This window comes from Penicillium paradoxum (genome assembly GCF_028828445.1).
Source record: "Penicillium paradoxum strain IBT 22861 chromosome Unknown utg000007l_segment0_segment0, whole genome shotgun sequence".
NCBI lineage: Eukaryota > Fungi > Ascomycota > Eurotiomycetes > Eurotiales > Aspergillaceae > Penicillium > Penicillium paradoxum.
Window position 1 is genome coordinate 1,642,943 of NW_026643185.1, and position 24,407 is coordinate 1,667,349.

Genomic DNA, 24,407 nt, shown 5'->3' on the forward strand with positions numbered 1-24,407 from the left:
AGATTGGAAATGACTTTCAGAGTCAATTTCAAAAAATTTACTATCTTTAAAAGCTTCCGGGGCCGTCCGCGACTGCTGAATTATGGACTTCCCTGGGGGCGCAAACACCAACATACATCTTATTGTGAGTATGGTAATATTCATGCCTTCGTGCCCATACTGATGCGTCATACTAGGATGGATTCTCCAACATTTATTGGAGGATATACACAGAAGAAGCTGGTATCACAAATAATCCACAAGAGGGTCCTGCTAATGGGTACACCATTCTCAAGCATTTAAGTCGCCTCAAAGATTTGGAGGCTCGACTGAGGATTCTGAATTGCCTAGCATCATGTCCAAGGCGCTTGGGGCTTTGGGTGTTCTCGCCCACCCCTGATTTTGAAAGCCTGCAACCTTTGTATGTGAGGGGGGCTGACGCAGAGTCAAATAAAATCGTTGTCGGCACAACAACTTTGAAAGGTACGCGTGTTGGCTGTTTTCATATTTCTATTGGATCATGTTCTAATTTCATTGTAATAGTCTCTGCGATGGGAAGTGTCTCCTCGCTGGACTTGGTAAAAGGTTTGTCGTCCGACAACCAGAGTCAGCACGGTACCCAACCCGCGGGGCAGCCACGCCCGAATCAGGGTCAACAGTCATCTCGGCGTCAAGATGGCTACAGCAGTTCAGCAGCCATATATGCCTCTTTTATATCTGCAGTCACGGGTGCAATCGGTATACAGTTGATCCGGTGTCACGGCGCTCTACCGCTCGGATCGCGCACTCTTTTCACTGCAGTCGAAAGGCTGGGATACGAAAGTCCCCTCATCAACAATGACAGCATCCTATCTACCTCATGTTTAACCACACTCAACGTCCAGTTGACTATGGGTGGAGTAATAACTGTCTCCGCCCAGACTATATCCCAAACAGGGATTATGCGACTGTCTAGCCCGCGAGATGATAATACCGAAATACTCAACGTACAACCTGGAATCGATCTTTGGCTATCTCCTAATGGAACCATTGCTAGGCTTGTCACGGCTAATATTGACTCGCCAACTGTTCCCTCTCCTGGTTACTCCGTCCCTGGCAATGTGACAGCAAAAAGAACACAGTGGAAATTGGATGTTGTGCAGTGGATGCGGAATTTCGGGTTACATATCGGTTCGCTTGATGATGAGCCCTGGGTTGAAGTCGAGGTTTGGGAGCCATTTTTCGCGAGGCTTGCCGGAGAAGCATGGCGACAGAGTGAAGATAGTCAATCTGCACTACCACTAAAACGCATGCTGTGGCCAGCGAGATTTTGCTTCAGGAGAGCTAGCTCATCAAACTACTCTTCTGAGGCTCAAACTTCCCTTCCCGACGAACCCCTAGATTTTGCAGAGCAATGGTCTACCATCACGAGCTCTCTCAAGCTAGATCATACTACCCATCTTACTCAGAATACCCCTATCACCCAAGACGCTCAACCAAAGGACCACGACATGCTATCGTCACCCAAGGTCGAAATCCTGGAAAGCATAGAGAGCTTATCCCGCCTCGCGCAGTATCCTGATTTACAGAGTACGAATCTCGTGTACCCTACTCCCCCAGATGGAGCTGCAGTAATCGGGTTGAACAACGCAAATACTTCCGAGGCTTTTACTGAAGATTCCAATTTCGGACTATCCCACGCAGCCCAACAGAGTTCAAGGATAGCTGCACCGGGGTCTGATGGCTCACCCGTTCAAGATAACGGTTTTGGTATTGGCACTGGTCGATATGATGCAAGTGACGAAGAAGATCTCTTCGGGGAAATGAATGAAAGGGATTTCGGATCGAAAGGCATCACTGACGCAGACTTCAGCTTTTTTGATGACCCTGATTTTGGAGAAATGGGCGATGAACCCCTTGTAGAGGATGCAGGTGGATTTCTTGAAGCTCCTCATCCTCACAGCGACTTAGAGGCAGAGGCCATTATTGACGAAAACTCATACTCTAAGCAGCCACCCGCAGTCACGCCCCATGTCGAAACATGTGAAATAGCTGCTTCTCCGGTAAAGGACGAAGGCCCTGCATTTCCCGACGAGCCCATGGTTCCCGAGGAACCAGTCCATTCACCTACAAGTCGGGAAGGTCAAACAATCAGTCCACCTTTGAGCCCAGTAGAAGTGAAAAAGATATTGTTCCCGGGGCCCGAGGCAGAGGATCATCAACAAACTACGGAGAACCGGGGACCAGGTCATTATAATCCAGTGGCCTTTGAAAGAAAACTTGGTGATTGGGACCAGAAGTATGGAGCAGCTGGGAAATTCTGGTTTTCTAACGGCGGTCCCTTGGAAATGTTAGATCAGACATCTGCCATACCCACGATTGGTATTCCTCACCGTGACCGAACTGGCACCAGTGTACACGGTTCCGTGAAAGAACGCAGCAGGGTCAATTTACCTCTCATGCAGTCAGAGAATGGTCTAAGATCAGCCTCGGTGAGCAGCGACAGCAGTGACGACAGTATCGAGATCATCTCGGAGCATGTTTCAACGCCAGCAGGTGTGCCCTCAATGCCCTCTTTGAAGCGGAAACGGGCGCCTTCGGAACCTGATTTGTTGTCCATTGCTTCCCCAGAAAAGACTTTGCCCAGCATAGAAGCAGGTCCTACATACACAGCAGAGAATTCTATCTTCCTCGGCAACTTCTTATCCAATTTCTCTGATTGGACCTTGACAGGTTACTTCTCTGCATTTCCCCCTCAACAACTCCCGATACTTGTTCGACGTGAAGCCCAACTTGAGATTGCGCAGGTTTTGGTTGATCAAATAACACAGTCGTCTCTCAAACATCCACTTGATGGGCAAATTGGTCTTTTTGATCTCGAAAGCCAGTCTCTGCCACTACAAACTCTCGACGACCCAAGCATTCTTGGGGAAGTCTCAAAGATGGACTTCAGAGCATACACATCATTGCAGGATGAATTTGTTGTGAATCAACAGCAGCCATCGCAACCTTCGCCAGCACCCAGAGACACCTCAAAAAGCTTCATTTCCAGGTTATCCCCGCCCTATGTACGTGTGCGTCGAGGCAAAGAATATCTAGAGGCGCTTCCCCCCGCTATATCATTTTGGGAGACGTTCGGTCTTGAGCCTGCTCATGGACCCAAGAACATTTCTGCTTATTGTATTCACCCACAGGCTGCGTCAAATGCAGCGGATGTTTTCTTAAGACGGCTTGGTCTTCTCTATCAAAGCTGCAATCTGGGTTCTCATAATCGAGGAGAAAATTGCCTATCATTCGAAAGGGGGCTGAAGACATGGCAAACTGAAACATCTAGTTATGAATCTATGATGCGTGTATTAAAGAGAACTTGTGAAGAGCTTGGTACGTGTTTTCGCTCATTGCAATATATTTCACTAACATCGTCCTAGCATCAGAGCTCTCACAGTCCCCGGCGAGTGCCGATAACTGTGTTGTTTATATCATCAACCCTTTCACACACGCTGCAGCATTGGCAGACATTTGTTCCGCCTTCTGGCATCTTTTTCAACAATTGGTTGCCGACTCTGAACGACGACAGACTCGAAGTGTCGGTGAGCTTGTTTTACAAATAATCCCGCTAGAGTTTGTCATGTCGAGCGAAACGATGGTTGTACCTCCTCAGGCAGAGTATTTGAACCTGGCCCTAGAAGTTTACGGTCGATGTCGCCCAAAAGATGCGGACATGAGCCCTCTGCTCTGCGCGCCACCGATTCTTCTTGCCGACACTCTTCCAAGAGCGATCAGTTTCCGTCTTGCGCCTGAAAGATCCTCGCCGCTTCAGGAAGGACGAAGTCTTCATATTGCTTTCTCCAAAAGTCTGGACCAACGCTGGATATCAGTGGCATGGTCTGATGTACCAGGCTCTATCCAAAGGAGCATGTCCTACTGTCTACGGTATCGTCAGTCTAGTGGTGTCAGGCCACTTAACGAGGTGAGGAATGAGATATGGGCCACGACAAAACACATCATGGATAGATTTCAAGCCCGATGGAAAATTCAGCTGGCAACTACCGATCATATGGAACCTGATGAGGTCGAAGGTAAAGTTTTATCCTCTATCATATCGAGTTGCCCGTCACTAACGAATTTACAGCATGGGCTGGTCTAGCAGAGCAACACAACAAATCAAGACCTGGGTCCTTGGAATTGACCATTCTGGCTGTCAATACCATCCCCGACCTGATCCTTGAACCCCCAATCCCACCAATATCGACCGCCATGCTGAACATACTGTCTTCTTCTACTCCTGTCACAACCCCCAATGCGACTACCAGCGTTGCATCCCCTGAACAATCCGGCAATGCAGCCACGCCGACCAGCGCCGGCCCTGCCGCTTACAGTGCCCCTACGCCAACAGAAATGTCACTCGAAACAGATTCAGAAGCTGTCCTCACTGATATCTGCGACGATTCTTGGCTAGCCATTTTATCACACCGACTCAACAGCTCCCCGCACCTCACCGAATTCCGACCCGCTCTCTGCAGCGGGTATCTCCTCCGCCGTAAGGGTGCTACTGATGGCGACGGCGTACTCGCCATCTCTGTAAACCTCATCTATTCCCCACGTCCTGCCGCAGTCCACGATAATGTCCTGAAGGATACATTGAGTATGTATCGGGATCTGGGCTGTCTTGCACGGTCCAAGGGCATACGCAGTGTACAAAACAACACACTTCCTTGGCATATCGCCACAGCTCTCCGTGCACAAGAGCTTCTGAGTTATGTTTTTTGAGCGAGATTTCTTTTATGGGGAGTCTGGCGTTCCTTTCATCGTTAACCTCTCATGTACGTTAAGGCATTTTTGGTGGAATGTTTTTATTATTAGGTTGGGTAGATATCTATACCCCGGAGGCGATGCATTTGATTTTCTTTTTGTTGTGCCCGTCAAATTATCGAGCATCACCAGTCAATTTTTTCCAAAAAATAAACATGCCCCTGCATGAAGGGTAATCTTGACTGAACCAACTCTACTATTGAACAGTCTCAAAGGAAGTAAGAGGGGACTCAGGTGTAGGGGGATTCATATTGTTTCAACAACTCGTCAACGTTAATATATCTCCATACGGTCAAAAGAGATATGCATGATGAAGCCAATAGTGAGAAAGATAAAAAAAAAGTGCTCCAAATCAAATCCTCGTCAATAGTACATCCAAAGAAAAGAACCCAGTTATAGACCTTCAACTCCCCACCAAGACAAAGAAAAAAAAAAAAAATATACACCAGCAGCCATGTATATAGGATTGCATCCAATCACCAAGGATTATACAGCAAAGGCGTGATTCAACGTAGACGGAAGACTCATAATGCATCTCGTGATCGTGGCAGATAGCATCAAGTGCCAACAGAAGGGGGTATCGTATCGCAGTAAATGTCGTGGTCGTAGATGTGTGCGTGTGTGGTCATAGATAATATATGCGTAATTCAGAAACAAAAAAAGCAGATAGTACCCATATAACGAAGCCAAGAGGGCCCGAAGCCGAGGTCAAGCTCGGGGATAGCAGTGACCACTGCTATCCTGCTTCATCACCCTCCCTCTCCACTCTCTGAATCTCCCTCCTTCTTCTTGGAGAAGAAAGAGACATGGTGCTTCATGGCATAGATGGCAAATCCAGCCATTGCAATGAGGAGGAAGAGGACGATGATGATGATCGCGATGGTGATGTTTCGCTGGACCATCTTGGGTGGAGACGATCAGCAGATCGTGGGAGGCAGTGGGTATGGCAAAATGCGTGGAGTGGTTTGATCGTGGCTCGTGGAATTCGATGGGCAAATAATATAAGAATAAACAAGACGCTCAAGTGAAGGTGGTTGGTCGTGCAAAGGTGGGCAGCAATGCGTTGGATTTGTATACTTCCGTATACAGCCCGCTTGTCTGGCTCTGTTCACAACACACAACTCTCCTTCAAGAATACCAGGAGTACCCCGGACTTGATCATAGGAATGTGAGGAAGAGATTGAGGGAAATTGAATCATTTGGAATGTGAATTGGGGGGTTTTAAACGGTTCTTTTTTTCCCAGCCATGTGTTTTTTTGGAGAGGCTGGGGAAGTGGGTACCCCGCTGGGTACCTGAGCTTAATGCCCTGGGTACTGGCGGTGGCTGATTCGGGCCCTGCAATGGAACTGCCAAAGTTATCGGAGATATGCAGATTGAGATGAGAATTTAAAAGAGGTCTGTGGAAAATCGTACTCAGGATGTGAAGCCAAGTGAAAATGGGTTGAAAAGGGTAAACTGCCTAACAAAACTTGGATGCCTGAGGCGCCATGTAGTCACGTGATCTAGACCGCCAACACGATGTCTTGTCTCAAGAACGAAGTCTAGTGTATTAGTGTCTATTCTATATGATCTGGGTAGATATATGTAGTAGAAAATAGCAGTAGCACACAACTTTCAATATTGTGTAGTATCGTATCAGGACATAAACCGTCGGCTGGAATCCATGCATGGATTTAGCCCAGAATCTTCAATCCTCCCTTGGTCTTCGCTGGCTTCTTGACACCATCTTGCTTCACTTTTCCACCGGTAGTAGCTGGTCCACCTACAGCACCGGTGTGGCCTCCGTTGCCTCCCCTTGTTACCTTTGCCTTTGTTCTGTTTCTTCCCATGCTTGGTCGAGGTTGGACGAACTTCGGTCGTCGCTCGGCGCAGCAACACTGGGTGTGAGCCAATGTACTTGCCTTGCATTTCTCGTCCCGCCTTGAAGTAGTCATCACTGCCACTGAAGCTGACAAAGCCAAACCCTTTACTCTTCTGCGTTCGCTTTTCCCGAATCACGCGGGCTTTCTGGACTGATGTATAGCGAGAAAATGCCTTCAACAAAGATTCATCCGTCACTTCGCCTGCAAGGTTACCCACAAAGAGGCGGAAGTGTGCTGGGTCCCACTCCAAGAGAGTTGGATCTTGCCATGTTTCACCACCGCCAGAACGCACGACTGTTTTCTGTGACTCGGGCTTCGGGATAGAAGCGCTAGCGCCGATGGTTGGGGTTCCAGCTCCAGAATTCATGCCCGAACCCGGGTAGTTAGCTTGGCGCTTGTTGGTTGAGTCTTCGATTGGCTTAACGTAGGCACTCTGCCATTGCGCAATCTGAGCCGCAGTCTCTGCATCCATGCTGGGGTCATTGCTATTGCCTGGATATGCGGAGTTGTTCTGGTTGGGGGTTGTTCCGAATGGGTTCACAATGTGTGGGACGGCCTGGCCGTACGTGTGTTCAGGGTACTGAGGTTGTCCATAGTAGGAAGACCCACTCTGATATGCTGGAGCTTGTTGATAGGGAGCTCCGTAGCCGGTAGCGGGGGTCACGTATCCAGTAGCGGAGACGGGCGGAATCGAGGCTGAGTGAGTGTTGGCGCGATGCGCTTGACTGGAAGCTACCGTGCGCGGCTGGAAGGCTGTGAAGGCGCTGTAGCCCGTTGGCCGGGATCTACCTCCATGCCCCGCAGTGTTGGCAGCAGGAGGCTGCGCGGTGTTGGAAGATGGGGGTGGGCGGGGTGGAAGTGACGAGGGAGTCTGTTTGAGACCTGGAGGAGGCGGAAAGGACATGATGAATGGAATATCCGAATAGAGAAACGAAGAAATGAGGCGAGAGAGACGAGAATGCTAGATGCAAGGAAGCAACTGCAACGTACCTTCAGGGCCTGACCGACGCCGCAGTCAGTTGCCAGACGTCACGCTTGAGACAGAACCCAGAGCGAGGCACCCGAAGAATAGCACTTGCAAGGCACGAGGCGTTGCGTGACTTGCAAAGGATCACTGGGAGATACCTGGAGATTTATGAGAGCGCACAACCGCAGAATACGCTGGAGCAGAATGATTAATGAGTTATGAGATGATGTTGGACTTGACTTTTTTTTTCTCTCTCGTCTCTGAATGCGCTGGCGCTGGCCGCGGCAACCACTGTGTCACATGACTCAGTCAAGCTTTCCTGACTCATCTATGATGTAAGCACTCCGGCGGATCAAATGCTGAGTCATCGGCACTGTCGACGCTAGCCCCCACTCTAGTCCCAAAGCAGCCTAGTCCATACGCAGCCGGTTATGAGCGCATCGGCAACTGTTTCTCCGTCGCAGCTCTGCCAGAACAGTTCACCGATACGTGGAAGGCGTGGGACTCGGACGTTTTCGATGGCTTCAATTGATTCGCGCTGGCTTATTACTGTGTCAGCCTTTTGATTCATAGGTACTCCGCACTCAGAACTTCCAACGTACTTGCTATGTCATACGGGAGATACACTTCCTCAGTTCAAGTTGCCCCTCCATGCCCCGCTTCATACAAGTAAAAGCTGCAACGACACAATGGTCAATGCAATGGTCAATGCAACGAAGATCAACATAGATAGTACTACAGAGTACCTCAAGGGACATTGTAGAGGGCAATTGAAAGCGGGTAATGGTCGCCCACATCCAAACAGAACCCGAGTGGGTTGACCGGACGACTCTGCTCCTGTACCAAATACTTGGCGCTACACCGGAGACGGTAGAAACCTCAGGTACACAGTACCCCCGCCGGTATGTCCCACCAGATGACGGAAGAGTTGCTCCGTCAGCCGGTTGGGCTACTTCTTCTGCCCCTCTCCTCCTTCTTCATCTTCCTTTCTTCTCTAGACATATCCTTTCTTTACCTCAATACCCTCTAATCTCACATCTAATCGTCATGGCTGACCAGGCTGTGTAAGTTCTATATTCTCTTCCCCACTTCACCAGTCCCAGAAACCCCAGTGGTTACACTTGCCTGCATCTTGCAGCAATAGCAGAACGCATGGATCTTCAATACTGTTCAGACGTCTTGCGATAGCTCTATTGGGAAGTTTGAATCCTTCTAGATGCTGGCGCAAGATGATATCTTGGGGATCTCGCAATTCTGAGCTTTTTCGGAAGCGCACGGATTTCACTTGCATTTTTTTACTCCTTCTACTGTCGTTTTTACCAAGTTATTGACTGGAGACCTTGATCGCTGACTATAGTGCCCGTCTCGCCGGCATCAATGTCGGCGCTCCGGCGCATATTGCTCCCAGTGCTGATTTCGGCCTCATCGGTCTGGCCGTTATGGGCCAGAACTTGATTCTGAACGTCGCCGATCACGGCTTCACCGTTTGCGCTTACAACCGTACAACCGCCAAGGTTGATCGTTTCTTGGAAAACGAGGCCAAGGGTAAGCTTCAACCAGACGGATGTTTCAGCTAGCTTCAAAATACTCATTATTTCGAACAGGCAAGTCCATTGTTGGAGCTCACTCCATCCAGGAGTTCTGCGCCAAGCTCAAGCGCCCGCGTCGCATCATGCTCCTTGTCATGGCTGGCAAGCCCGTCGATGACTTCATCGAATCCCTCCTGCCTTTCCTCGAGAAGGGTGATATCATCATTGACGGTGGCAACTCCCACTTCCCCGACAGCAACCGCCGCACTCAGTACCTCACCAGCAAGGGTATCAGCTTCGTCGGTAGCGGTGTCTCCGGTGGTGAGGAGGGTGCCCGTTACGGCCCCTCTCTCATGCCCGGTGGCAACGAGGATGCTTGGCCCCACATCAAGGACATCTTCCAAAGCATCTCCGCCAAGAGCGACGGCGAGGCCTGCTGCGACTGGGTTGGTGACGAGGGTGCCGGTCACTACGTCAAGATGGTTCACAACGGTATTGAGTACGGTGACATGCAGCTGATCTGCGAGGTAAGCCAACTTTCAAGCTTTAAGCCGCAAAATACGTCTTGGGCAAGGACTGACATAGCCTAGGCCTACGATATCCTTAAGCGCGGTCTGGGTCTCTCCTCCAAGGAGATCGGTGATGTTTTCGCCAAGTGGAACACCGGTGTTCTGGACTCATTCCTCATTGAGATCACCCGTGATATTCTCTACTATAATGATAACGATGGCACTGCCCTTGTTGAGAAGATCCTTGACAAGGCTGGCCAGAAGGGTACCGGCAAGTGGACCGCCATCAATGCTCTGGATCTCGGTATGCCCGTCACCCTCATTGGTGAGGCTGTCTTCTCCCGCTGCCTCAGTGCCCTCAAGGATGAGCGTGGCCGCGCCAGCACCATCCTGAGTGGTCCTACCCCCAACTTCGAGGGTGACAAGCAGGCTTTCATCGACGACCTTGAGCAGGCCCTTTACGCCTCCAAGATTATCTCCTACGCCCAGGGCTTCATGCTCATTCAGAACGTAAGTTTTCTGTGAATTTCTTATCAATCTCACAGATAAGGGGTTTAAAACTGATATTTTCAATGTAGGCCGCCAAGGAGTACAACTGGAAGCTTAACAAGCCTTCCATTGCCCTCATGTGGCGCGGTGGCTGCATCATTCGTTCCGTCTTCCTCAAGGACATCACCAATGCCTACCGCAACAACCCCGACCTCGAGAACCTGCTCTTCGACGACTTCTTCAACAAGGCCATTAACAATGCCCAGAACGGCTGGCGTAACGTGATCAGCAAGACTGCTTTGTGGGGTATCCCCGCTCCTGCCTTCACCACCGCTCTCAGCTTCTACGACGGCTACCGCTCCAAGAACCTCCCCGCCAACCTCCTCCAGGCCCAGCGTGATTACTTCGGTGCCCACACTTTCCGCGTCAAGCCCGAGAACGCCAGCGAGACCTTCCCCGAGGGCAAGGATATCCACGTTAACTGGACCGGCCGTGGTGGTGATGTGTCTGCCTCGACCTACATTGCATAAGCGAATGAAGTTGAGGTGTGCTAAAAGGGTAAAAATTCTGATGTTCAATGTATTTAGATGTCTCCATGGAACGCCCATGGTCCGTAACGAAGTCACTTGTTCTTTTTTTTCTATATATCCATTTGCGTATTATCTACGATCTTCGACTCTGTCGATAACCTCTTAGCTGGATTGGGTTAGATTGAATTGACAAAAAGGTCGCTTATATTTCGACCCCCCTATCCACTATATCGACCCCCCTCGACCTATATCGACCCCTCCATTGCCTAAATAGGTTAGCAGATTACCCTAATTAGTTAGCATATTCCAGAGATCATATCAGGCTTAGCGTGAGGGTTATCATTTAAACGCTAGTAATCTTGGCAGTATTCCCTAGTATGATATGTGGAGTGCACATAGTATGAAAACATCATGGAGTCATGTGATCTAAAAATAGATGCTAATTTTCAAAAATACTGCCAATCAACTATTTGGCTCCCTCCTCGCTATCCTTGATATTTATCAATATTGTAGCCCGAAAACCTCTATTTCTTATTTAAATATATTAAAATCTCTGTACTAAGGTAAGTCTATCTAGTATACTATGATATTTACTAGGGGTAGGGGCCTTCCGACGCTTCCGTGTACTACTTTCCTCGCTGCGGCCGTTACTAGTAGTAGTCCTAGTACTACTAGTAGTTGCTGTAGTAGGGACTAGGGTATGATTATGACTTCTCTAGACCCCTAATGATTGTGTGCTCCTCTGTAACTCCGTAGATCGCTCGATCTCCGCTGTTTCCTCCGCTAAAACGTATTTAAACCCCGATAGATCTCGCCGTACCGACCGCTCTATAATACTCGCTCGCCTACTTCCGTGTTTATACTATATTAGATTGCGGACTATAAAGATATCGTCGATCGGAGGAGGGGAGGAGGGATAGCGATAAAGCTACTAGTGTGGATAGAAATTAGATACTACGAAACTCTTCTTATATTAGGTATAATAGCTAATCTAGTGAATATATAGGATTCTACTTACCTTCGTTATACTATAGTGTAGTCGATATAGACCGTTAGTTAATAGTAGTAGGAGCGGAAGTTTATATATACTATCGACTAAGTAGTAACGCCGATAAATATCGATAACTATCCGTCGTATAAGTATAGATACCTTCCTTTCTATATTATAGAGAAGTGGTATTAAGTAGGACTACTAGGTAGTTATTTAGGCCTTAGTAGTCTACTCGATCTTAGTGGCTTAGTATATAATAACCTATTTAAATATTCGTACGACCTTAAGGAGATCCTTAGTCGAGACCTCGAGATCTCTCTTTAGTTACTAGTGAGAAGCCTTATTACGAGAAGTAGAGGTTATATTAACCCGGAAATAGCGGTTAATATAAAAATAAAGGAAATGCTAACTATAGCTCTACCACTCCTATTAGATATACTCGATAAACCTAGAGAAGTAAGTATACGTAGTAATAAAAGCTATCTAGTATATAGTAATATCCTCCTATATATCTATATATACCTATTTATTAAAGAGCTTCTTTATAGCTATCTATTATTACTAGATATCCTATTAATACCGTAGGTTAGATTAGGTAAATCCTCCCCTCTCTACGTTAGCGAGTGCGATAGCTCGGAGGTACGTACGGGCTTTAGATAGGACGTTTTTCTCGATATACTAGAGGTATATAATAGAGTTATAGGTTAGAAAAACCTAGTAAATATAAGGTTAATAATTAATAAAGTATATATATAAGGTAGTATATATACCTCCTTTACTATATTTATTAGTGTAACGTCTTTATTAGTAAAGATAGTCTCTAGACTAGCTTCGCTAAACCGCTAGTAAATACTAGCTAGCCACTATAGTACTAGTATAAAGTAGTCCTTTTACTCGTTTTAGATAAAGGTAAACCCGGTATTAAAGGTTTTACTAACTACTAAAGAGCCTACTATATTTAATAGTAGTATATAGTACCGATTAGTCTTATAGATATAGTCTATCTAAAGGGTATAGTAGTATTAGCGTAGTAATATAAGGCTTAATTTATATATATAGAAAAGTATAGTAACTAAGCGATTATTATTAAGGAGGCTTTAGTAAATCTATTCCTTATACTTCGGTAACTCTCTAAGTAGAGCCTATATCGGGGAGAGCCTATCTAGGAACTCGAGCTATAATAAATACTTCTAATTCTATAGATCCCGGCTATATATAGCGCTTACCCTCCCCTTACTTTTCGTAATTATATAAAGCCCGACTAGGATAGTGCGGGTAGGAATATACTATTTAAACTAGCTAGCGAGCTAGCTAGCATTCTCCTAAAATTCCTATTTACGGTAGTATTAGTACGCCGAGGGGAGGGATAGACTATAACCGTTATATAAAGGTTAGGTTATCTTAAGTTCCTAGTGCTATAGATACCGGCGGTTACGAAGTGTAAGGGTAAATTTACACTTCGTCGAGCGAGTAGAGGTATTCCGCTTCTTCCGCGGGGCCTACTAGCCCTAATTAACCTTAGTTAGTTAGTATTGATCAGATTTCCTATATTCCCTACGGTCGTAGATTAATATAACGTTTTTAAGGTCTTCGGGGTTATCTTTGAAGGTACGGGTACGGCGTACCGATACACTATACCTAAATAAACGGGTAAAGCCGTTAATCTCCTCGCTTACGATCTAGAGGGTTAGGTATTGACTAGGGGGAGGTACGGGCATTAATATATCCGTATCCTCGTTATAGCCTATCTCAGAGTCGATATCTAAGTCTATATCGGACAGATTTTCGAAGTTGATAATACGGTCGGGTATAGTGAAAAGATTATCGTCATCGCTGTATAGTGACGGTAAAATCAAGGGGGAAGTCATATTGAAAATGGGATAGTATACACTAAGGATATCGACTTTGGGGGACAAATATCAAGGATAGCGAAGAGGGAGCTAAATAGTTGATTGGTAGTATTTTTGAAAATCAGCATCTGTTTTTAGATCACATGACTCTATGATGTTTTCATACTATGTGCACTCCACATATTATACTGGGGAATACTGCCAAGATTACTAGCGTTTAAATGATAACCCTCACGCTAAGCCTGATATGATCTCTAGAATATGCTAACTAATTAGGGTAATCTGCTAACCTATTTAGGCAATGGAGGGGTCGATATAGGTCGAGGGGGGGGTCGATATAGTGGATAGGGGGGTCGAAATATAACTGACCGACAAAAAGGCAGGCAAAAAGCCTTGTCTGAGCCTAGCCTAATACCAGAGAAGTATGATACATACATGTCTACTAAGGCCTGTGTTCCAGATATCACCTGTACAATTATTAGTATCAGCGCCCAGGTAGTATTATTAGTATTATTATCAAAACATTTGAAGTCTAATATGGAGAGCTATCTATAATCGCAACGTGATACGGAAGCCCCCTTTGCCATGCTTATAGAGACGTGTGCGCCAACTCCGCATTACACCCTCCTCTCCCTTACTATCCAACAGCCCTCGTCCCAAAAATTTCTAATTTGCAGTTGCGTTGCTTTACACCTCAGGTGATAGAAACGACCGGGTCTGTGAAGGGCTGAACCCGCTTCAAGCCTGAAAAGGCCTGACGACGAGCTCTTTACAGGATCATGCATATACTAACTATGTAGTCCTAGCTACATACAGCTGCTGCATCTGCTTTGCCTCATTCAGCTTGCCTTGGTCACGATATACGTTTCCGAGATTCCTGATAGTGTGGAGGGTTGAGGGATGATCGGGTCCCAGCGTCCTCTCGTACCTAGCTAGCGCCCACAAGTACATCTGCTCTGCCTCATCTAGTCTGTCCTGGCGACAATGTACGTTTCCGAGATCATTGATAGCCTGGAGGGTTGAGGGATGATCGGGCCCTAGCGCCTTCTTGTACCCAGCTAGCGCCCGCGAATACATTTGCTCTGCCTCATTCAGCTTGCCTTGTTCACGATACAGGCTTCCAAGATCATTGATAGGCTGGAGGGTTGAAAGATGATCGGGTCCTAGCGCCTTCTCGTACCCAGCAAGCACCCGCAAAAACATTGGCTCTGCCTTGTCTAGCTGAAGCTGATCCTGATATAGCGTTCCAAGTTTTTGGACAATCTGCAGACTTGTTGTATGATCTGGTCCCACTGCTTTCTCATACCCAGCTAGCGCCCGCGAATACATCGGCTCTGCCTCATTGTGCTTGCCTTGGTCAAAATATAGGCCTCCGAGATTCTTGATAGTGTGCAAGGTTGACGGATGAGTCGGTCCCATCGTTTTCTCATACCCAGCTAGCGCCCGCAAGTACATCGGCTCTGCCTGGTCCGGCTTGGCTTGGTCATGATATAGTTTTCCGAGGTAACGGACCATATTGAGGGTGGTTATGTGGTCGGATCCTAGAACTCTCTCGTATCTGGATAGTACCCGCACATACATCTCTTCTGCCTTGTCCAGGCTACCTTGGTCATGATATAGGATTCCAAGATTGTGGATTATGTTAAGCGTCGATGTGTGGTCGGGTCCTAGAGCCTTCTCTGTCTCGGCTAGCGTTCGCAAGTATTTGTGCTCTGCCTCTTTTGGCTTGCCTTGGTCAAGGTTTACGCCTTCGAGATTGTGTGTGATCTCGTCGGAAGGTGAGTGAGTAGGTCTTAGCGCGTTGTCCTCAGATTGTGTTTCCCCGCCTGTGAGGATCCCCTCTGGCAAGACTGAATGACGGTCTAGGATTTGAAGCAAATCGTTCCTCAGGCCCTCATGCACGTCTTTCGAATGTGCTGCCATGGTCTGGATTATCTCATCTGGCAAGTTTGTTTGATGACCTAGGATTCGAATGGCAGCCTGCACCACTTCGCGATCTGGGTGTTCTAACTTTGTTGCCATGACTTGTAGTATCTCATTTGGCAAGGTCGATTGATTGGCTCTGCTCGACACCCATTCTTGGTCTTCATCCATCGTTCCCCAAAACAAAAATTTGGAGGCATAATCCGCTTCCTCGCTAGTGAGTAACTTTGAGAAACTGGCTGGAGTCTGCCTAGAATCTTCAGCTGCCTTGTCGTCATCGTTTTCATCATCCGGGGGGCTATGCCATTGCCCATGTACAGAGTCTTGTTTATCTTTCTCTCTTTTCATCCTTCGTTCGGCCAATTGCTCCACCATAAAACCGAATTCGTTGCCATCGCTTTTCGGTGGGTTGTCTACAACCGTAAGGGCTCCATCTAGTAGAAAGGGATGAGCATCGGACTTGTGATACGTTATTTTTTTCCATACCTTTCACAGTTAGCAAGTCTCCAGGTTCAAAGTTCTCAGCGCCGTCTGCTCCAGAAAAGCCGAGGCTACTGAATTCCGAAGTGGTGCTGCTGTTTGTAGCTTTGGACTTGGGGTTTGCAGCCTGCATGGATGCCATGTCACCCCCTAGTTCTTCCGCTTCATGAGAACTGGGTAGAACGAAAAGAGCAATTTCCTCCATGTGGGTGGCAAGATGTCCCTGTAGCTCCGACAATGAGAGTTCCATTCCACACACGAGGCATGTGTCGTTCTCGTTGTCTGAGATATCAACCTGGTGGTTGCAGAGATCCAGAATGACGCTCAACTGAGCAAGTGAGATTGAGTCGCTGTAATGTTTTTGAACGTGTGTCGACATTTCTTGTCTACTAGAACATATCTTATGGCAATCTCTGCAGACGTACTTGCGCCGGTGAATCTGGAGTTCATGATACATCCAGTCATGACGATTGACGTATAGTTTTCCCGCATTCTGGCACTCTTCGAAGGTACAGACGTAGGGGCGGAGATCGCGGTATACATGGCGCCTTCAAATTGTGGTCAACATGATTGGACTGAAGTTTTTAGGAGATATAACTTACTTCCATACTTGCCTGTTCTTCATCTCGCTAGATTCGAGTGTCATCCCACAATAAGGACATAGAAATGTGGTCTTTCCATCTTCCATCCTTGGGGGGTCTGGGACAGAGCTGTACCGGCCCTGACCGATGGTTGTAGGCGCGTAGACTGTCCGCGGCCGAACGTTGGTCTTTGTATCATAGATATCTGAGACTGCAGCCGTAGAGAAACTTTGTTTCGACACGGTTGACTTGGGCGGCTTTAAAGTAGATGCTTGGCTTTGTGATTTCTGGGGCTCTCTCATTTGTTTGGCCACCACTTGCTCCAAATTTGGCGCGTCAAGCACAGGGATATCTGTGGTGGCCTTCTTATGATCATACGGATGATCAGCCCAATATTGAAGCTGCTCTCTTCGCCTTGTGTTCGCTCCTGCAAGTCTCTTACAGAACCACATGACATCTTCAACACGATCATATGTCAAACCTTGCCCTGTCGGGGTAACTTCCTCGTCTTCAAATTGGATACACTGCCCGCTCTTAGTCAAGCCGCGCCATTGTAGCATCTTCTCCACAATATGGCCCTCGTCAGAGCTGCTGAAGCCGAGATTTATCGGCAAAATTTCCGGGTCGCTCAGCGTAGCTGTGTGTGATTTCGAGTCAACAGAGCGGATGTATTTGTCTGCAATTTTAGGGCGCCGCAGTAAAGCAGATAGGTCGAAAAGTGATCGAATTTGCTCGAGCGTTTGCTGGACAAGTAGACAAATCTTTGGCATCCTATGGCGTTGGTGCTCGCCACCTTCATCCGAATCGGAATCTGAATTTGCACTGACACTGCTTATCGAGTCATGATCCGATCCAACAGCTGGATCATACTTTCTTCGAGCAATATATGTTGCTGAAACAAGATTAGACGAGGACTCATGTACTTGAATTGTGTGACTTGCCTTGGCCGAGGATTGCTTTCAGTCGCGTGAGGATGCCCTGAACCAAAGATCTGAGCTCATCGTCGTGCCGGAGTGTATCGTCCAAGGAGCCACGAGCTCTTGCTGGAAGTTCTGCTTTGCTTTGATCACCCCAGATCTTGATTCTCCCGTATCCTTCCAATATCTCAGAAAGCTGAATCTGTTCAAGATGCACCACACGGCAATCATCCTCGCTGAGGGCCTGTACAAATAGCCCGAATGACTGGATGCATTCTAGATACGACTCCGAAAGGGGTGGGCCAGACGCCCGGGCTGAGAGGTCCGTCATGGTGGCAAGCTGGGAGGATTCTGATTATGAGCTCCTCGACATCTCGGCAGTATAGTCAAGAGGCCCGTAGTCACAACGTGATTCTAATCAAAAATCATCGCCGGACTTTTGCTGTTGGTGAGATGCGGGGGGAGATGCGAGGAATCTCTGAGCCAATGAGCACCCTCCCTTCGCGCGTCTAGACAAGCCCAAGTCAGATCGCATCTTACGCTTATCACGAGAACACCATTGTTCCATCTTGAGCAAGTCAGATCAGTACAGAAAGGCCCAGATCGCACCGTCGCAGCACGACCCCATCCGAACTGCAGGTGAGTGGGAAACCCCATAGGATAAGAATCTAGCTGATCATAATGAAGTGGGTCTACCACGATGGCTGAAGTTGCTGGTCTTGTTCTGGGAGGGTTGCCACTCGCAATCTGGGCTCTTGAGAAATATGCGGAGCCTTTCCAGGCTTTTCACAATTATCGTACTTCCATAGAGACATTTCGGACCGACCTGATCTTGCAAAACCGGCAGCTAGAGACGACTCTCTGCAACATCGGACTGGGCAAGAAGCCGTCGAGCAAAGAGCTACGCGAATGCTTTGATACCAAGTTCTCGAGTATCTCTCGAGAACTGATGTCCCTGTTTCAACGCATGGACGAGGTTACTTGCTCGCTCCTGAAGAACCTGGATATCGATACAAACAACAAGGTATATCAGTCAAATACCCAATCTTGTTTCCGGCGCTGTTACTAACGTGCGACTATACGACTAGCCGAATGCTCTGTCGGATAGGGCCCAATGGGAATGGCATCGAGTGAAACACAGTTTCAGCACCAAAAAGCGCAAGAAAGTGATTGAGGACCTCAGAAATTGGAATGAAGACTTGAGAAGATCTCTTGAGAAACCGGAGGTGCCTGCGGAAGACGAAAGCGACAAAGTGCAAGGTCTCAAGCGCCGCTTCAATGTCCAGCGTTGCAGCTCAATACGTCAGTGTCTAAGCTCTCTTCACAGAGCACTCGAGGCCGGGTTTCGTTGTACTTGTTCTCCACCTCACCAAGCTGCCATCGACCTCGACTGGGCGACATATGAATCCGACACAGCCAAGCCTTTCAAAGTGGCCATCTCTTACGGAACAAATCCGCAATCATCCCAGTTACTTGACTCATGGCGAAGGGTTCATGTCACTTCAGCTTCCAGCAAGATTGCCAGTCCAACTCCCGACTTCCTAGCCCCTTCACAATCTCCTGCTAGAGCCCCTTCCCCATCTTCATCTATCCGATCTAAGATAGTACACTTCATATCCCGCCCATCACCTCAGACACCCTCACCACCGCTTACAGCGCCGGCTTTACTCACTTCATCGACCTCTGCATCAATTTCAACAAGTACCGAGATTACCAGTCTCTGTAATACAGCATGTGCAGAATGTACCTCATGGACCATGACAGGCTTCATAAAAGACCTAGATGAGGAGGAAGATCGGCAATTCCATCTCGACCACAGCCCAACAAATGTGTCAAAAATTGTCAAAGCCATCCCTCTGAAAACTCTCCTATCATCTCACGAGCAGTCAACCCAGCAACCAACCACACATGCTTCCCTATCCGCAAAACAGAGGTACAGCATTGCCGCATCCACTGCCTGGTCAGTCCTGCACCTGAGTGGCAGTCCCTGGCTTACCGACCACTGGCACGAAAATCAAGCAAACATCTTCCTCGAGAGAAACCGAGACGGCCGGGAGTTACTCTCCCAACATCCTTGCGCCTCGTGTATCTTCTCGGCGCCAAGTACACCCGAGAAGCCGCCCACTACCGACTTCGATTATATGATCCCCAACCGAATTGTCTTCGCTCTTGGCATTCTTCTAATAGAGCTTTGCATAAACAAGTCGATTGCGGGGATTCAACGGACTAGTGAGAGCGCAATGCCAGGCTCACTGCTCGACGACTACCAAGCCGCATTAAGAAAGCTGGATGAGGTATACAGCCTTGCAGGAGATTCTTACGGGTATGCGGTGGAGCGGTGTGTGAAGTTTGCATTCCAAGGCCGCGATGTATACAAGGACTTCGGTTTCTCGCAGTTTCGGCAGCAATTCTACGACACGGTGGTTGCGCCGGTGCAGGCGACTTATCTTACGTTTGCAGATATGCGCATTCCTGTTTAGGCTCTACGCCGTAGTCTATATTCTATCCTCAAAGTTATATATTTTGCGATTATAAACATGATAAAAACTTGGAAAACATGACTAGTATCATCCTGGCAAGCGCTTTGAGGTGCGAGGATAGGCAAGTGAACATTTAAACAGTAAAAAGTTTCCGGTTTCTCGTATATGCGCAAGGACAGCGTTATATCACACGCGTTCATCCACTCATAGACGATCCTATCCATGTTTAGCGGCTCTTGCCGTCAGGTGGTTGGAAAGGGATCCGTGTGTTTTCACGGCGGTTGCAGCGGTTCAATGGATTAATGAAGCAAGGACCTAAGAGATCCGAGCCCATTGCAACTAGATCTTTGATAGAAAATAGATTGAGTGATTGAGTATAGGTGCGTACCTACAATATGAAATTGATATTAGAAGATCTGTTTTACTAGAATGAAGAAGAACATTCTAAACAAGTGTTTCAATTTTTATAGATATTTTAACTCTGCCATGCCAAACTCACTAACATCATCAAATCAAGCATCATATAGTCGTTAAAGGGGTAGAAAAAAGCGCCGGTTTCAAGGAAACCATCAAGTCATATCGATCATGCAGGGAAGATGCCAGATGAGCAAAGCAAATCCCAGATTCGAAGGTGAGAAGAAGAGAAGGAAAAAGCAAATCATCAAACGGGAACGCCAAAGACAAGAGAAAAAAAACAAAAAAACAAAGACCAATCTCTATGCACATCGCCGTAGTCAATCTGCAATTGGAGTGACCAGTCTATGAAAGCAGCCAACCGCGCAAAAAGGGACATGGTTTAGAAGCAGATCCAGCATCAAAAATCAAATCAGAAGGCTTAATCGAACTCCTGGTTAAGCTTCCACGCAAACAGGAGAGAAAGATGATAGAGAGGCAGGCGAGAGCAAGATGAGGAGAATCGGAAATTAGGATAAAACAAAAAGTGAAGGAAAAGTCAAAAGCGCCGAATGGACTATGTAGATACATCCGTACATAGTTCCATTTCACAATATACTCGTATTTCACGACCAGACATGGAAGCCGGGGAGCCCTGCTCCGCGTCTTCCACTACCACGTCGTGACCCAGCCGCCGACTCTGCTCCGCCGTGGTTCCCATGTCGACCTTCCTCGAGGCTGCGCCGCGAGGCTCCAAAGTCGCTCATGGCAAAAAGCAGCGGCTCGTCGTCTTCGGTCGCTTGGGCTGACAGCGTCCGGCCTGTGCCTGGCCGCTGGCCAGAACCGCGACGGATCTCAAGGGTCGAATTGCCGCTGTTGCTGCCACTGGCATTGCCGTCGCGATCCTGGTCGCGCTCCACGAGGTGAGGAGGGAGATTGGCGCCTCGGGCGAGGCTACTGGAGGCTGAGCTAAGGGAATGCCCGCCCGAGTAGCCACGGCCGCGGGAGCTGGCGAACCGGGGTTGGTATATATGAGGATTCGAGGACGCTGAGGCCCCTGTTGGTCCCGACATCTGGCCACGGAGGGAAGCACCGTCCCTATATGGGCCGGTTGTAGAGCTAGTGGGACCACCTTGGCCCTTAGCTGATGATCGTTGACCTTTCTCGGACTCGTTTTGCTGTTGGGCCGCTGCCACGGTGGCGTTCGAGGGTTCATCGACCCCGAGACTCAAGCTCCGCATGCCGAATGGGAAGATCTCATCGTCGTCACTGGTAACAACTGGACGGCGCACGGCTGCGGAGCTCGAGCGACGATAGGCAGGATCGAATATTTGCGGGGATGTCGGGATGTCAATAGCCCCTGCGGTGGAGGAGGGGCCTCGCGAGCTTTCACAATGTTGCTCTTCAAGCGGCGAGTCATGTTGTATACGAGGCATTCTTGAGCGATGGTCGGTTTCAAGATCATCGGCAACGCTGTTCGAGCTCAGACGGGAACGGATGGCAGGAGTGTGAGGTGTGTGTGGGGATATTGGTTTCCCCGGGGAAGAGGCTGTAGAGATGGAGGTGCCTGCAACCATCGGCGGGACCCCTGACAGTTGCTTGCTCGAAGAGATGGAAGAGCGATGCATGTGCATAGATTGTGACATTGAGTCTGATAAAGCTGCATTTGAATCGCGCATGCCGCGGAAACGAGCAAGAGCCGCTGCTGTAGCATTTGGCTGCCGAGGACTGGGCTTAACAGATACAGTGGTAGATGAACTCATGAGATCCCTTTTGGAATCTAGCATCTTTAGGAAGTCGGAGATGTTTTCATCATCGGCGTGAATAGACTCCGCGCTCGTACCTGTAGCTTCTGTGAGCAGGCCGGATCCCGGATGGGCATTAGATGATGTCGCGCTCGCTCGGCCGCTGGAAATATCGTCTTCCAGTCGGTTTGCTCCTGATGAAAGTCGACCTCGTCGGTGGCTAAAGGAACTGCTATATCGAGATATAGGAGCAGGTTTGGGAGATGCTGAATTAGGGGATGATATAGTTTGTTCTGATGCGATCGCTATTGGTTTGCGCGCTGAAGCAGCAGAAGAAGGAGGCGGCATAACGCGTGAATCGGCAGAGGTGCCTGTGGGAATACGCGAAGACATGTTGCGGGGAGATACTCCCAAAGGAGAGTCTGCTACAGCAGGGGAAGCAGAAAGAGGAGGAGCTTTGAAAGGTTGGAATGAAATGGAGGGACGGCGTGGAAGGCTTACACCTTCTTCGCCGGCAATTTGAGCAGCGCGTCCTGAGGGAACAACTTTGGCAGGAGGAAGAAGTTTTTTGGGTGAGTCTGTTGGGGAAGGAGACGCGCCACCAGAACCTCTCAGTGCACGAAGTGCTGATAGAGGGCTTGCACCCGTTGTTGGGCCGACCTGATGAAAGGTTGAGAGACTTCCATATGCGCGCGTGCAATCTGGACTTTCAACTGTCCTTCTCTCCACTGGTACAGATCCGACCTCTGGATTCGGGCGAGGGACATCCTCTGAAGGTAAAGATGGACGGAATATCTCGTCATCAGCACCCATAAACCGCGAGCTCAAAATCGCCTCGGAATCGTCCACGCGGAAATCGCAATTCGTCCGATACGTGACCTGAACTGAAAAGGGACCCGCGGGAGACTCTGTTACCCCAAAGCTGTATGTGTCCACCACCTTCTCACTTCCCTCACTCAACTGTACTGTTAAAGGGTCCAATGAAGGATCATAACGCGGAGCACTCCCATCCACCACGCGATATTTGATCTGAAGAGCCGGACTCGGCCGTAACTTTTTGTTGCGCTTGACGAATCTCCACGCAGGCAGAAACTTGGAGTACGTGAATAATGACCGGAAAAGCACAATGCTTTTCTTATACACGGTTGGCAGGATGGAGCCTAAATCAGCTGGCAGCCTGCTTGACGACTCTCCCAACTCGATTCTCCATCGCTCCAAAACGATCTCATCATCATCCGACTGGTATGGCTTTGCGCGAGCACCCTGAAGCGCCGCGAGCGACTCGCGTACATCCCATCGCTTCCCATTTTCATCAAGAATCACCAAACTCTGGTTATTTGTGAGGCCCTTCGTGTCTAGGTATGTTTCGATAACGAGAGGGGGTGGTCGATTATCTGTTGCGTCGCATGTCCTCCAAGGTCGCAGGGGTTCCCGAAGCACATCTGTGTCATCTAACTCGACGTTGAACTGGACGCGAAACAAACAAGATTAGTTTACCCAGTTCTTCTATTTCCGATTGTCTCCAAAGAGCATCCCAAACCCGACCAAAGGATGGACACTTACCCAGCGGTTGACTCTCGGAGACTCGGATCCCTTGTTAAAGGAAAGAGGCAGTGCGACTCGCGAGTGCAGGATAATCAAAGCAGCTTTCGTATGATAATTCTATTGTGACGGGAATTGATGCATTAGCAGGCCATCCTGATAAGCCATTGGAGGGGCGATCTGAGCGACCCATACCGATATGATCTGATTCAACCGGGTCAGGGCCTCCTTGCCCAACGCTGTATTCCTTGCCTGCTCAGATGGCTGGGGCCCCGGTTCTATTCCCAGCCCCCTAGCAGAATGAGATCCCATATCGACGGTTGGGGAGCTCGGGGCGGTTTCATGGTCTCTGTGGTCGTCCCGAGCTGTTGGTCTGGGGGGAGGTTTGGCGCCGAAGGCGGCGGCGCCGGTGATCGGGGATGTTGGTGCATATTGGGCGCCTAATTTCACAAGCCTGATTAGCTACGGCTGGCCACCGGACAAAAGGCGAGGAGGCTTTACCCTGGAGCAACGATGCGGAGTACTGGGGACGATTGTTATCACCGCCGGAATCTGTTATCAGGAACGCAATCGGGCAGCGATGGATCCAGAGCTGCTGGCCATGCTAACAGACGCAATGTTCTTTTCTTTTTTTTTTCTAAGGAAGTTCCTGGGTTTGAGACGCTAAAATAGTCACGATAAGACAATGGATGCCCGGCATATGGGGTGAACCCCGGCCTAGGACCTTCGGAGCACGTTCAGAGCTTCTCCGCATCCACGGGCAAATGCAGTTTGGAAGGAATCACAGCGTAAAGCTATGTGAAAGCTAGCAGAAAGAGATGAAAGCAAAAGAAGAAGAAAGAGGGAAG

The 24,407-nt window shown here is 48.5% G+C and overlaps 7 protein-coding genes across 7 annotated transcripts; 3 read left to right on the plus strand and 4 right to left on the minus strand.

Annotated features, from left to right (window-relative positions):
* Nucleotides 1-82: 82 nt before the first annotated feature.
* Nucleotides 83-4,728, plus strand: N7457_008182 (uncharacterized protein; the record flags this gene model as incomplete). The annotated part of the gene is made up of 5 exons (XM_057179225.1): nt 83-124; nt 177-462; nt 523-3,339; nt 3,387-4,037; nt 4,091-4,728. 5 exons carry the CDS (start codon nt 83-85, stop codon nt 4,726-4,728), a joined length of 4,434 nt encoding a protein of 1,477 aa, XP_057027611.1.
* Nucleotides 4,729-6,444: 1,716 nt separating this feature from the next.
* Nucleotides 6,445-7,537, minus strand: N7457_008183 (RNP domain protein; the record flags this gene model as incomplete). The annotated part of the gene is made up of 2 exons (XM_057179226.1): nt 6,445-6,524; nt 6,574-7,537. 2 exons carry the CDS (start codon nt 7,535-7,537, stop codon nt 6,445-6,447), a joined length of 1,044 nt encoding a protein of 347 aa, XP_057027612.1.
* A 1,110-nt stretch (nt 7,538-8,647) lies between these two features.
* Nucleotides 8,648-10,657, plus strand: N7457_008184 (NADP(+)-dependent, decarboxylating phosphogluconate dehydrogenase; the record flags this gene model as incomplete). Its single annotated transcript, XM_057179227.1, has 5 exons — nt 8,648-8,664; nt 9,009-9,145; nt 9,205-9,656; nt 9,720-10,148; nt 10,217-10,657. The coding sequence occupies 5 exons, from the start codon at nt 8,648-8,650 to the stop codon at nt 10,655-10,657; spliced, it is 1,476 nt and encodes a 491-aa protein (XP_057027613.1).
* A 3,633-nt stretch (nt 10,658-14,290) lies between these two features.
* On the minus strand, nt 14,291-16,280 carry N7457_008185 (C2H2 type zinc finger domain protein; the record flags this gene model as incomplete). Its single annotated transcript, XM_057179228.1, has 2 exons — nt 14,291-15,855; nt 15,908-16,280. 2 exons carry the CDS (start codon nt 16,278-16,280, stop codon nt 14,291-14,293), a joined length of 1,938 nt encoding a protein of 645 aa, XP_057027614.1.
* Nucleotides 16,281-16,499: 219 nt separating this feature from the next.
* On the minus strand, nt 16,500-17,730 carry N7457_008186 (C2H2 type zinc finger domain protein; the record flags this gene model as incomplete). Its single annotated transcript, XM_057179229.1, has 2 exons — nt 16,500-17,374; nt 17,406-17,730. 2 exons carry the CDS (start codon nt 17,728-17,730, stop codon nt 16,500-16,502), a joined length of 1,200 nt encoding a protein of 399 aa, XP_057027615.1.
* A 369-nt stretch (nt 17,731-18,099) lies between these two features.
* N7457_008187 (uncharacterized protein) lies at nt 18,100-19,879 on the plus strand (the record flags this gene model as incomplete). Its single annotated transcript, XM_057179230.1, has 2 exons — nt 18,100-18,423; nt 18,488-19,879. 2 exons carry the CDS (start codon nt 18,100-18,102, stop codon nt 19,877-19,879), a joined length of 1,716 nt encoding a protein of 571 aa, XP_057027616.1.
* A 1,019-nt stretch (nt 19,880-20,898) lies between these two features.
* Nucleotides 20,899-23,871, minus strand: N7457_008188 (uncharacterized protein; the record flags this gene model as incomplete). The annotated part of the gene is made up of 3 exons (XM_057179231.1): nt 20,899-23,484; nt 23,581-23,679; nt 23,755-23,871. 3 exons carry the CDS (start codon nt 23,869-23,871, stop codon nt 20,899-20,901), a joined length of 2,802 nt encoding a protein of 933 aa, XP_057027617.1.
* Nucleotides 23,872-24,407: the final 536 nt, after the last annotated feature.